The sequence below is a fragment of the Cygnus atratus genome, chromosome 2, assembly GCF_013377495.2.
Source record: "Cygnus atratus isolate AKBS03 ecotype Queensland, Australia chromosome 2, CAtr_DNAZoo_HiC_assembly, whole genome shotgun sequence".
NCBI lineage: Eukaryota > Metazoa > Chordata > Aves > Anseriformes > Anatidae > Cygnus > Cygnus atratus.
In genome coordinates this window covers 69,884,426-69,898,035 of record NC_066363.1, presented here as the reverse complement: position 1 = coordinate 69,898,035, position 13,610 = coordinate 69,884,426, and the positions used below count along the sequence as shown (strand labels likewise).

General features: G+C 44.2%; 1 protein-coding gene across 5 annotated transcripts in view; it reads left to right on the top strand.

Moving 5' to 3' along the window:
• The window catches only part of RREB1 (ras responsive element binding protein 1), a 125,826-nt gene extending 113,425 nt beyond the window's left edge, over window positions 1–12,401 (top strand). For all 5 annotated transcript variants that reach the window (XM_035560336.2, XM_035560339.2, XM_035560338.2 and 2 more), the window contains 2 exons: window positions 3,680–4,426; window positions 7,665–12,401. In XM_035560336.2, coding sequence (XP_035416229.1) covers window positions 3,680–4,426; window positions 7,665–8,185 — 1,268 coding nt within the window. In that variant the 3' untranslated portion in view covers window positions 8,186–12,401. The remainder of the gene's footprint in view (window positions 1–3,679; window positions 4,427–7,664) is intronic.
• The last annotated feature ends 1,209 nt before the right edge of the window (window positions 12,402–13,610 follow it).

The window sequence follows — 13,610 nt, the reverse complement described above, 5'->3', positions numbered from 1 at the left end:
CCTTCCCAGCTCCTGTGCTGCTCTTCCAGTTTGTCTGCTGCGGAGCAGGGCTGATTTCTCACGCATCCCCAAAGAGTCGGGTTTTGTGCAAAGCAAGTCGCTTTTTTACCAGCTGTGAAACCAACCGCGCAGGTTGGGGGTAACCACAGAGCAGCTCAACTAGTCGGGAGCTGCCATTTTACGATATGCATGAAGTGTCGTAAGGGGCCTGTGAAACTCTTCCTTGACACGGAAAACAGTAGGTCTGGTTGGTGCAGGTAGGAAGGAGGAGCACTCACCCAAACACGTACACACGTTAACGTGTTCCTGGCTAAGTCCGCACCTGAATTTTGGATGTGTTTATTCAGTGGTGGTGAGCCAGTTTTGGAAGACCAAGCATGTGTGTGTCTGTACTGCCAATGTCTCAAGTCTTTGCCCTTCCTGAATGTGTGGTGTTGAAACTTCACATTCCTTTTCTCGGTGTCAGCATCATCCGTTTGCCTGTGCTGGTAAGGCAGCATGGCTTACCTGTGGACTGCCTGTCCCTCAGAGCCTCTCTCTCCCACATGAAAATGTAACCGTGGGTCAGCCACACAAGAAGAGAATAACAGCTGAGAAGGGTACAGAGGCTAGAAAAAAGTAGATGGAGTAAGCAGGACAAGGAAAAGTTAGGGAAAATAACGGGAAAAGTGGAAAATTGTGCCTGATAAGCAAAATGTTGAACTTAAAAGTTGGTAAGGCTTTTGCATTTGAGGGATTTAAAACAAAGCCTTCCAGTCTGAGCTTGATCTTCCTTGAGTGCTACTGGTGCATATTCCCCTCCTTAACATTGCTCCCAATATTTCCTGTCTGAAAAGTCAACTTATTCTGCATCCATTGTCTTGTGTTTGGTCAGCAAAGAATTGCAAAGCATGGCTCTTGGCATGACAGAAGAGGAGCTCCATCTATCTTGGTCTCCTCACACTCTTTACCCATCTCCATCCTAACAGCCTTTAATGCCCTGCTCCGCAGTGAAACCCTCCTCCTTGCTTTGCTTGCAGTTTTAATTCGGACTAGTGCACATATCCTCAGAGGAGCGTTTCCTGACCTTGACCTGTGGACCTCACCTTGCTGAGGCCTGGAGCTGAGGCACCAGCACTGGGTGTGCAGCATCCATTTGGGTGCTTTCCATTGGTGTTGCTTCAGGATCTCCGTGCCGCAGCATACTTTGCCACTCCAGTTTTTTTTTTTTTTTGTCCATCATTCATCGATACGTCTTGGTGATGGTAGCAACCAAAGGCTACTGGCGAGGACGCTCCTTTCCCCCTTATTTCCCTTCTCTCTTGGAGCAGTGGTTCTGGGGTCACCTTCAGTCCAACCTAAATCCGTGTCGGTGTAGAAAAGACCCCGCTGACTGTGTGGTTCTGTGAGTGTTAGCACCATGTAAGGGTTGGGGCAGGAGTCGGTGGCCAGGGACAAGGACAAGGACCTTTTCAGCAGCATCATGGAGTCACATTGCTCATCATTAATCCTTCCTTTCATCTAAACTCTTGGGCCAAGATGAGGCATTCCTAGGGAGACACAGACGTGCTGTTCCTGCCCCCAAAATGCTGCGTGTGTAAGAAGGCAGCAGGCCAGGAACCCACAGGAGTGATGCTTCCTCTGTTTGTTTATTTGTTTGTTTAAAAAAAAAACAAAAACATTTTCCCTGCATGGAGGTGGCCTGAGTTTGGGTTCTGGTTTCGCTCCCTTGCCTGCAGCATCAGCCACAAGGTCCTGCTGCCTGCCCATAACCAAGAATGCTTTGTGTGCCCCCTGCTTCTCATACATGCCAGTCTCACATTTCTCTGGTTGTAAAGCAGTGCTGCCCCTTAATTATTACGCTTTGGGATTTCAGCTGGATTTTTAGAAATTACCTCTTGCAGTTTATAATAACTTTAATTTTTTGTCTTAATTTATCCAAAAAAGAAGCAACGAGTCAAAACACAGAATTCAAATGCAGATTTGTAAGGCACTTGTAGGTGACCTTTGTTTTCAGATGCCCACATCCTCAAACTCTCCAGCATTATACACAGATTACGGCTCAGTTGCAAGTTTTAATGGGTAGATAATTAGATGAGCAATGAACTTTGTCGAATGCTTTTGTGTAATCCACTGTGTATGTAAACTGATCTGTTTCGATTAAAAGGTGAGATTATTTTTTTGACAGGTCACTTCTCCCCTCCAAACCCCCAAGAGACAGCGTATCATGGATTATGCTGTATTAAGTGGTAGTTCACAATCTGGAAATGTTGCTTAGCTTTGGCATTTGTTTAAGGGCCATTGATTGTAACTTTTGCAAGGAGATGGGGTCAATGCAAGTTACACTGCAAGACTACATTTGGACTACTAAGTGTCTGAGAACTACCTTCATACCTTCTGCAATTACTCCTTGCTTATGAAAAAAGCCCCTAATAGGAAATCTGTGCAATTTAGAGACAAGTACACATTGTGCTGTGTCAAATGCAGGTTTTAAGTCCACTGCTCTTCTATAGTTTCTAAACCCCCTGTAGGAATTAAGCAGGTACTGGACTTGCAGATAAATGCTGAAATGACTGTTAAGTTGTGTGGTGCCTTGGCTGCATGCTGTTGACAAGAAGGAGGTGGGGGGATGACTTAAAACAAGGGAAGTTTCAACTTTCAGAAAGCATGACTTGCTAAGCTCATGTCCTGGAACGGCCACTGGAAAGTGGGGTATGCAGTTACATGCCGTGCATCACTGTCAGCTTTAGCATTCAGATCCAGTCCACCTTATTTCCTATTTACATGTACACTATTTGTATAGAGCTTGGGAGAGGTGCAGCTCTGCCCCTTTGTTCACCTTATGTGTGTTATATTTTTTGAACATGTTATGTCCTCAGCAATGGTAATGCTGCAAACTGATAGGGTCATGGAGGATGTCATTAAGGTGGACATTTTAGGTATGTTTTGCTTTTTAGTTGGGGGAATGAACGGTGAAACAGCAAAGGATGTCGCCTATTACTGCATCTTGGCTTAATATTTTGATTCCAGGTGGTATCAATGTAACAACAAGCATGCATCAAATACTCACATGGAGACAAACTTCTGCAGCTTTTGCCTATAGCATGTATACCCAATTTTTTAACTATCCTCTGCGTTGATGTGTGTGATAATCTTTAACATTTAATTGTACTGATTGGTTGCATGAGGCCTTTACATTCCCTTGGAAAAACATTTCTCACTACTTATAGTTTATCAGTTAGATTAATACATGTGTTACATGTGTTACATGTGTTACATATGTGTGTTACTTCAGCCTATATCCATATTTCATACGTGAGTTTATAAATACTACATTCATGTGTCTCTGATACAGCATATTTGTAACAGCAGTGACCTAAACTCATCTTCAGTGTCTCAGCATTTTGTGTTCTCTTGTAAAAGCCATTACATCACACTTCAAGAAACTGCCATGAATGTGTGTCTATTTTGGAAAAGAAAGTATCTTATTACAGATTTTTAATCATCTTGTTAATTGGATTCTGTGGTGTTTTGATCTCTCTTCAGCTGTAAGTTACTGGCCTGGGTCACAGATAAGAGAAGCAGATGTTGGGACACTTGATCAGCAGCACTGCTCATGGGTCCATGTGAAGCCTTACTGCTGATAGCTGTGAGTCAGCGGAGGGCGTCCCACTGAAAGCTTCTCTCTGTTTGCTTGCAGACAGCCAGTCTGATGCGGAGACACCCGCCACAGGAAACGAAGTCTTGGACCTGACCTCCTGCGAGAAGGAACAGCCAGAGGCAGTAGCAGAGCTACCAGGAAGTGAGTGCAGCCCCAAGGAGGAGCAAAAGGCTGACTCTCCTCCGGCAGAAGAGGATGCTGAAGAAAAAGCAGATGAATATGAAGAGGGCCCTGAAGAAGATTCTGTAAGTAACAAAAGTCTTGACCTCAATTTTGCCAGCAAATTAATGGACTTCAAGCTGGCAGAGAGTGACCAGAGCATAGGCAGCAGTTCTCAGACTGAAAAGAAACATGCCTGTGATGTTTGTGGCAAAACCTTCAAGTTTGCTGGCACTCTTAGCCGTCACAAAAAGGCCCACATTCGTGAGGACAGAAAGGATGAAAGGAGCAGTGAGGATGAAAGCAAAAGCATCCAGGATGATGCAGGAGCTCCCTTGATGCAGGACTCTGGTCTTGAGCAGGAAGAGTCTCCGATGGACTTGAAGGTAGTGGAGTCTCCTGTGGACTGTGAGGCAACAGGAAAGGAGAATGAAGAGAGCGAAAGCATCTCTGAGGGGGAAGGCACAGAGAGAAAGTCCACTGAGAAGAGCAGTGATGACAAAAAACCAAAGACTGATGGGGCTAAGAGTACTGCAAAAGCAGACAAAAGAAAGAAAGTCTGTACTGTGTGCAACAAGCGTTTCTGGTCCCTGCAAGATTTGACACGACATATGCGGTCTCATACAGGTAAGAGGAGATTTCAAGGCAGAGCAGATTGCAAGCCAATCTGCCACCAGAATGGTGCATCTGCTCTATAGGTGCACAATTACTGCTAGCACTCGAGGTTGGAGACACTGCTCTTAGTCCTGCAGGTAGCTGCAAGGTATCTTCTCTTCCCCAATCTCCATGCTGCATACAAAACCTGTTAAGGGAGCAGGAATAGTCACAACACTGCCTTATCTTCAGTTTCCAGTTTTCCCCTAAGCTTGCTTAGAGTGTTCAGAGGTGAAGGCAGATATGGAGAGCTCCACACAATTGTTCTTGTCCAGCTTCTCACTCCCTTCTCATGGTGTGTGCATGGCTCTACGTCTTCCCAGTATTACTCTTCCCAGTATTTTGATGAGCAGTGAAGAAACCTGGCAGTATATGGTAAGACTTCTCTGAACAGAAGTTGAGAGAAAGAGAGTTTTTGTCTGATTATATAAGCCTGGTACTATGCTGATGGTGTGCATGACCTGCTGCCTGAGTGAAAGGCACAGCTACAATTGGCACTCTGCTTTTCCTTCAAACTCGGGCAGAGAAAGTAGAATACAGGTAGTAAAATATTTGTCTCAGGACTTGACTCGGCAGTTAAAATACTTGAGATTGCTTTATGTGATAAATTTCAGTAGTGCATTGTGAAGGAGGTGAAGTCATGAGACAGGTCAAGGGTGAATTAATCATTCATCCTTATTAATTCATCCTTATTAATGATGTATTTTTACTTGTCAGTGAGCTGTTCTGATGTGGGAAAAAAAGCTGGTGCAGTTAGATGTTTTGTGTCTTTTGAAGGTGCTTTCTGCTGAAGACAGTATCTTTATGATTAACTTTGAGTACAAAATACTTGTGCTATACTTGAAGGTGAGGGTTTAATAACCTACACCAAAGACTATTGCCTTAACCAAATGTTTTACCTTCTGAACTGTAAATATTGACTTCTCAAGTGCAGAGATGACTTGTTTTCTTTCTGGCATTGAAGACTCAAATCTCGAGTGAAACAAGGGGTGGGCCCCATTCTTGTGCCTATTTTTATACTAATACAGAAGCCTTGGGAAGATTCTAGTATCTCAAACTCCGAGCTTTACACCCAAATGATACACTGGTGTGTGTCTGTGGAGATCCCATAATGTGTTTTTTAAATGTTTTCATTGCACGCTGAGATACGCAGACCTTGTCGATATGTCAATTTCTTTGCTGTTTGTTTCTCTTTCTTATTTGACACTGAAGGATATTTCAACATAGAACAGCTGTTGAATAGAAACATGGGTCAGTGCTTTCTTCAAATAAATTTAAATACCCACTGTTCAGATCAGTGCATTTTCAAGTGAGGATTTTGCGTCAGTACTGCCAGTTGACTCTCCTCTTTCCTCTCTCCATCGCACTCACTCAGACATATTGGCAGAACACTGTCTTTATGTAATATTGCCTACACTTCGGTTTTAACATTTTTTTCAAGATAAGTGTGGGAAGTTTTTGTAATTCTTTTACTCAGAAGAGGAACATGGGGGCACACGTAAGTGTGTAAGAGATCCCTGGTGCAGTGCCTGCCTATGGATGGAAATCAGGCTGAAAACATTTCCCTCACCTGGTGCAGGCTGCCCCGTGGCACGTAGTTGTGGTGTGCTCTGGGGCACTCTTCCCAAGCGAAGGGTGAGCCATGGCACTGCACTGTTTGCATCCAGGTGGTGGATGGGCAAAGGCTGCCATCTGAAAAAGCTCCTGGCACGGGGCAGGAGCTCTGTCCCCTGACCTCAGTCAATAGCAGGTGTTTGAGCAGGGCACCAGGGAGAAACATTGCTCAGAAGTGTCACACCTGTCGGGGACAGCAGGACCAGCTTGTACACAGCAGCGAGTCGCCTCCAGTTTGTAATTTATTTACATTTTAATGATCCCAAGCAGTATAACGGAGAAATTAGCCTCAAAAGTGTTGTTCTGTGTGCTTGTTTGCACAACATGGTGTCTTGGTGGAATTGCACCACTGAGAAGTCTTTAATAGCTACAATCAAGATGAATCCATCAGGGTGGGACCTTTGGTTCTTCAGGGTTGGTAGGGCAGCAGTGGCAGGTAGCACCTTGGGGCACTTTGCTTCGTCAGGAGTTTGGGGGATTTTTGTCAGTGGGGCTGTGGCTGCGTTGTTTTTCCATGAACTCATGCTCAGGAAACTATTGAAGCATTTCAGGTGCAAAAAGCGGTTCTGAAAGCAGAGCAAACTGCTTGTCGATTACAGCACAGGAGCAGCTTTGCAGCTGCTCTGAGGCTTAAGGTTGCAAAGTAAGTGGAAGGATTTTGCCTGGAGAGTAACATTTCTTGCACAGGTGTAAAGAGGTTTTTTAGGGGCTTTCATATGTTGCTTCTATCAGAGATCAGAGTAGAGCAGCAGCAGGTTGAGGAATATCAACAGCGTTGTAAACAACATCCCAAGGCAGATGTTTTTCACTCAGTCAGTAGATGTTGATCACCTCTAACAGACACCTCTGGTGTCCTGTAAATGCCTGACAGATCTAGGTCCTGTAGCTGCTTATTCTTTTTTGAAACACAGCGATGCTGTCAGCCTGCTTCACAAAAAGAGTAGGGGTCGTTGTGTTGAGTAATTCATGACAGCTTCTCTTTGACTTTGCTAAATAACTTGTGCATTACTCGCCTGCCAGCATCTAAGAGAGGGAGATGTCTTCTCATACACTGTTCAATCTGGTTCAGTTTTTAAGTCCTGTTGACCACAGGTACCTGGGCAGTATTCTTATCCTTCCGTCTCAAATCCTCTATCTCTGCATATACCAGGGCCTGACCCGTAACATGGAGCACCCGTGGAGGGGAAGCTGCTGTAGCGCAGTGCAGATGGCTGCTTTCACAAATGCTTTTAAGCTCCATAGGATGACTACAAAGTTCTTCCGGAAAAGTTGCTGACTAACATAGACGGGATGCTGACAGGCACCTGAGGTATATGGTCTTCTTCCCTCCTTAGAGCAGGGCCATACCAAGTTTGTGGAAACCTCCAGACACCTAGGTTTTGTTTTTTCATTTGTGCCCCATGGCATTCATCTGTATACCTGCTTGCATACCATGAGCTGGTTTGATGGTACAGAAGCAAAAACCTACATAAATGCAGCACCCAAGTTCAATAAAGGTACTGAATTTCCAAAGTGTGGAGTATCTCACGCTGCTTGAAACAAGAGGGAGGTGCGTTTGTGACCTTACAGCTGACTTTGCACTTCCATTCTCTTGTAGGCGAGAGACCGTACAAGTGTCAAACCTGTGAACGGACCTTCACTCTGAAACACAGCCTGGTTCGTCACCAGCGCATACACCAGAAAATCAAAAATACTCGAAACCATGGGAAGGAGAGCGACAAGGAGGAGACCCAGTCAAGGTGCGGAGAAGACAGCGAGAATGAGTCGAGCCACAGCGGCACCAACCCCATTTCAGAAAACGAGTGCGACTCCACGGGGGGCGTTGGCAGCCACCCATCCACCACAAGAAGCCGAAAAGAGTCCCTGGCTGGCGCGGCCAAGGACTCCCCTGGCAGAGAGGAGAGGCTGAGCAGGCGAGGGGCCGGTGCCTGCCTCCCGGAGCCCACCAAGAGTGCACAGAAACAGACCACAAAAGACCAGGAACCTCGGGGTAGCTCCGAGCTCGAGAGACCACCAGGTTTCATTCAAGACTTGCTGGAGATGCACAACAAAAAGTCTCCCATGAATCACATTCTTGCCTCTGCAGACAGTGCACCTCAGCTCTTGGGGGTGGAATGACTTGCTAGGAGGTCGGACCCGTCCCAGCACACAAACTAAAGCCAGCAGAGCAGGGTTTCCAGGGTCTTGTTTTGAAAGAGCGACCTACGGCTGTGGGGAGAGTATGGCAGACTGGATGCAGTGCCATATGCCTTTCAGTATAATAATGCAAGAGACTACAGTATATACTGATTTGAGTGCCTTACTACTTTATTAGATCTTTTGGTATCATAGATTTTTTTTTTCAAAAATGATTTTTTTAAAATATTTTAATGAATTATTTGGAGAGGACCTTTTTCATTTAAGCATTAATGTTACCTTTTGTATTGGTGTGTGTGAGCTTGGTCTTGTATATCTGTGATAGTCGCTGTGTTTGTTCTCTGAGCTGGAAATGGGGCAGTGGGGTGGGAGGCCCTTGGATACCACAGCCAATAACTGGAAGAAAATTATGTGAATTTCATACAAAATAGTCAGAGGAAATGCAGATGAGATGTTGATTTTGTTTTTTTCTCAGTAGATGTTCTTGCATTTGCCACACGGTGGAGCATTAAGCCTGTTCCAGGCATTAACAACGTGGCAGTTGAAGGTGTTCATAGTGGTTCGAGCCAAAAGCAGGAAACACAAAGAATTTCAACCTCGTACTTGTTTCCACTTTTCAGCATTAGAAATGGTGTTCTAGTTACTAGGGTTTTTTTCTGGCCATCGTGGACTGAGTGTGTATACAGAGAAGAGTTACATAGCAACGTAACCTATGGAAATTATGCACCCGCTGTTATATATGTTTGATTTGCTTCAATATATTATTATTATTATTTTATAATTATTTTATAAATTCATCAGTTCGCTTGTCTCTGCAGTCAGCAGAAACCAATGGGCAATATTTGCCCACGCAGATGTATAATGCAGCTTGGATCCCCTCTTTAAATGTTTTTGACTTCAAGCTTTCACCAGCTCCTCTTCTTTATGTTGCAGCTCTTCTACTGTACTTTAAATGAAACCCTTCCTCTGACCGGAGAGTCAAATGGAGGCCAGCAAGTTACCGTCACACCCATACAGGGGAACATCTCACTCGTGGTGGGGTGTGCGTGAGCGTGTGTCGTGCGTGTGCGAGCGTGTGTCCGTGTGTGTGCTGGGGGGGCGCCTGGGAGAAGACGCTTGCGAGAAGGGAGTGGCCGAAGGACCCTCCGCGTGCGTGAGAAAGGCACTGCAAGTACGATGTGGGTCTTGTTGCAGTCACATCAGTGACAGCAAGTGTTACTTAACGAGCAAAGTTTTTCAGTCTTCCAGTTGAAAGCAAGAGAGAAATGCGAGCCTTACCGTGATCTTGCTACTGTCATGTTCTAGAGCAAGAGAATACTACTGGTAATAAAACTACAGATATAAGACATGTTAAAAATAAATAAAGTAAATTAAAAAAAAAAAATCTTCCTGAGATTTTGGGGTTGATGCTTGAAGACTTGAGGTGTGTGTCTAAATTTCATATTGATAATTTAACCCCTTTAATGCTGGGAGCTGGGATTTCTCTGAATGGCTCCTGTTGCCGGCAACAGGTGACACTCCAGCCACCAGGATTTAAAGGGTTAGGCAAAATGTCTCCTACTGTAGCTGTGCGCTTTTAGGAGCGCACAGCGTTTTTGTTGTTGTTGTTGTTGTTGTTCTTGTCGTTGTTTGTTAATTGTCCTTCAGTCATGACCTCTGGGACAGACAGAGCCATAATAGCATTGCCGGAGCCTCACTGTGCTATTCCACCACTGCAGCCCCCCCAGCCCACACTGTGATCCTGATCCTCCCCACCCCTGCAGAATCGCTTTTCCTGCTTTCATCAGACATGGAGGAAGTGGGCCTCAGACCCATTCTATATTATATAATATATATCTATATATATCTATATCTATATTAAAAATTCTCAGAAAATTTCTGGAGACTGAAATCTAACTGTCCAGAATTCAAAGGAAGAGAAACCTTCTTGAGTAATATTCTTGCAAATAGAATAAGAAAAAATGGTTGAGGTATATGTGATTTCTATTTTGTTTTTTGTTTTGTTTTGTTTTTAAATAGGGATGTATGAACCAGTTCAGAAACAAAGCTAATGCCAGATGGATAAATCAATCAGAACCAATGATTCATTTAAAACTCTGCCCAGGTGCATTCTACTTAAAACCAGTTCACACATCCCTGAAATTGTTATTACTATTATAATTATAATAATAATAATTATTATTGTTTTGGGTATTTTTTGGTTTTTGTTGTTTGTTATTTTGTTTTTTTTTTTGTTCTGTTGTTTTTTGTTTTTGTTTTTGCAACTCTCCACACTAAACTGCGCAATACTGTGGGGGAGAAGCCATTACTAAACTATATGCTGCAGAACAATGTAGCAAGTAATTAATTCCCAGCAGCCTGCCGGGACATCTGCTAGCAATAATCACTATTGATTTAAAGCTTTATTTAGCCTTTATCTATATCCTAGTAGAGTATAAGGTCTTGCCACATTTTATTGACATTTTTATTAGTTGAGTTTGACTGAGAACTGTTGCTGTTGTTGGGTTTTTTGTTTCCCCTCCTCCCCCAATATTAAACTGTGAAATTTATAATGTGTTTAAACTATGGGTGAATCTTAGGCTTTAGTTTGCATGTTCAGCTAATTTGTCTCTATACGATTTTTGTTTGAATCTTTTTATTTTTTCCTCTCTCAGGGCTTTTACAAAAAACAAAAAACAAAACAAAAAAAAAAGGATCTTCTGAAATTCTTTTGCCTGAGTTGCAATGGACTTAACTTGGAGACAATTCAATCACTACATTAAGCACTTGACTGTGAAAGCGCAAAAAAAAAAAAAAAAGAAAAAAGAAAAAAAAAAGATTTTTTTTTTTAAATGAGAGAACCTTGTTTGAGGCTATTCTGAAATAACTTTTCGGGGTTATGTGACAGTCTGATTCCATTTTCAGAATGATTCATAATTTTCTCTCTTCTCTGTGTGTCTCCTTTCTTTCCTCTCTCTATCCACGAAGGAAGTTTAATCCTAGTGATTTCATCCCATGCAGGAAACAGTAATAAATGTGTAGAATTCATATTTTTCTAAAGGGAACTTAAACTGCTGCTACGAATTGTGTACAAGACTGGTTTATGCCACATGAACAGAGAATCACACATTTGTTTTGGTACTTTTATTCCTCTTTTTATTCAGTTGTACAGTACTTCCAAATTCAAAATAAAAGTAAAAGTTGTTCTGTATCAAACCATCTAAGCAATAAAATGTTATATTTAAAACTTATAGGTTACAAAATGGACGTGGCTCTTCTTGTGGGTTTGTTGTAACTTGCTTTCAAGTTTTTCTGTTAGAGGACAGCATGCAAACCAGAGCTGTCCTGCATAACTAGTAGTACTGTTTCTCTTCCTTCATTTGGACAGAGTTTGAACCAGAGATAGCTGTAACACTCTGAAAATCCTTGTGCGTTTGTTCTCTGTTAGTTGAAACCCTTTGAAATGGTGCTCCTCTTTGGTGGCAGTTTCTTAAAATAGCAGCTGAAAGCAGAAGAAAATGACATTGGTGCTGATTTTCCTGTACAGGTGTTAGCTCAGAGCTGCATGTCCTTTCATTGTTAACCATAACCCCATGGTCACAAGTGAGCGTCCTTTCAGCGCAGTGTGGTGATGGAGAGCATATCGGTTGTTTTCTTTGTAAAAGAAGGAGCTTTCTGCCATCCTTGTTTTATTTTTGCGTAAATGCGTATGGCTGTGAAATCTTCAGGATGTATTGGAAAGCCACAAGCATGTGTCAAAAGAGAGAAATCCTTTGTTTTATCTTGTTGGAGCTGCCTTAGTTGCATTTTATATGCTTTCTTACAAATAAAGTGCATTTCACAGGATGGTGAGCCGAAGAATCATCTGAGTTGCGTATCCAGTTTTGGAGGCCAGGGAACCATAGAGTATTTGAGCATCTGCATCCTAAGTCTTGGTGGGATGAGTCTTTCTGGTAGAGAAGTGAAACAAATTCACAATCAGAGAGCCATACCCATGGACTACTGCATGCCCTGCTTCTGCTTTCCTTCTTCTAGCCTCTGGTGCCATCATGGCAGCTGTTAAGGCTCCCCACATGGCTTTTTTTGGTAAGGATCCAATTCCTCACTGCTGAACAGGGAGAGGTTACAGTAAAACCAGTCAGCATTGCCTAAAACCGAGGAAGTCTGATGAGGCAGGACTCTGAATTACCTCGGGGCGGCTGAAGGGATTGAAAAGATTTCTGAGGGGGAACTACAGAAAATCTCATTTTCCCTCTGACAGCTATTGGCATGAGACATCTCCCATCCTCTTGCAAGCCTGTGAGGCTGATGGAAAACTCATGTACAAAAAGTGTCAGAAGGAGTAAAATAAAAGCTGGTGGGATGATCTTACATGGCTGGGAAGAGATTGTGAGCAATGATTTACGAAGTAGATGGCTTGGAAGCACTTGATGTTGGCCACGGAAGGGCGCTAGCTGTCTGCCCAGCCCCTTGCTGTCTTCTAACTAACTTTGTACCTGGCCTGCGTGACTGTGACAGTCCCTGGGTGGGGAATTTCCCTGTTCAGTGTGTTCAGCAGGGTAACACTGGGCTGGCCAGCTGAACCTTGCTCCTTGCTGGCATTTCCCTCTCCTCCTCCCTGTACCAGCTCCTGTGGTAGCAATACCCAGAGCTGGCCTGAAGCGTGGAGTTAACAGGGATGAGGTGAGGGGGGCTCCATGTCTCTCATCCAACTTAGTCCTTCCCCGCTTTGTTCCCTAAAGCTTTTCTTTCCCAGCTTTTTAAAGGTGAAGCCGCAGGCTCACTCCTGATGTGGATGGAGAGTGTGGCCCAACCACGTGGCCTGTGTGTTGTGGGCCTGTCTCACCACAGTGCTGTGGGTGCGGAGTCCATGTGCTCGTCCCAGGGCGTTAAGGTTTGGTTGGGGTAAAGGTGAGGCCTCCGCTACCGCTGGGCCGCCTTGGTGGCAACGGGCACCAAGAGGGTGCCGTGGCTTTCTCATGGTGTGGAGCGTGGATCTGTAGGCATCTGGTGTATCCGGTCAGTGATGCTGGTCACTTCAGCTCTCCTGCCTAGGAGCTGCATGAAGTGCTTTCCCTCTCTAGTCCCTGTGCTATGCCTGGCCTGGAGAGATGATCGGTTGGCTGCAGTGTGTGTACTGAAATTCGGTAGCACTCCTGTCACCTCTGGACTTTGGGTCCCAGGAGTGCTCTGGAGTTCCTGGCTTTGGGTCTGACCTCCAGCCTCACCCCGCAGAGGGAGCGGGTGTGCAGCAGCCCTCTTCTGGCTCCATCTCCTCATGTGCTCGTGCAGGAGAGCCAGGAAACAAATGTCCGGAAGCAAAATGTTGTCACTGTCCCAAAACTGGTGACAACAGGTATCTGTGAATTTGTTGGCAGACGACAGTATTTCCCTAGTCTCAGGCAATTAGTGCCATGTTGGCTCACAG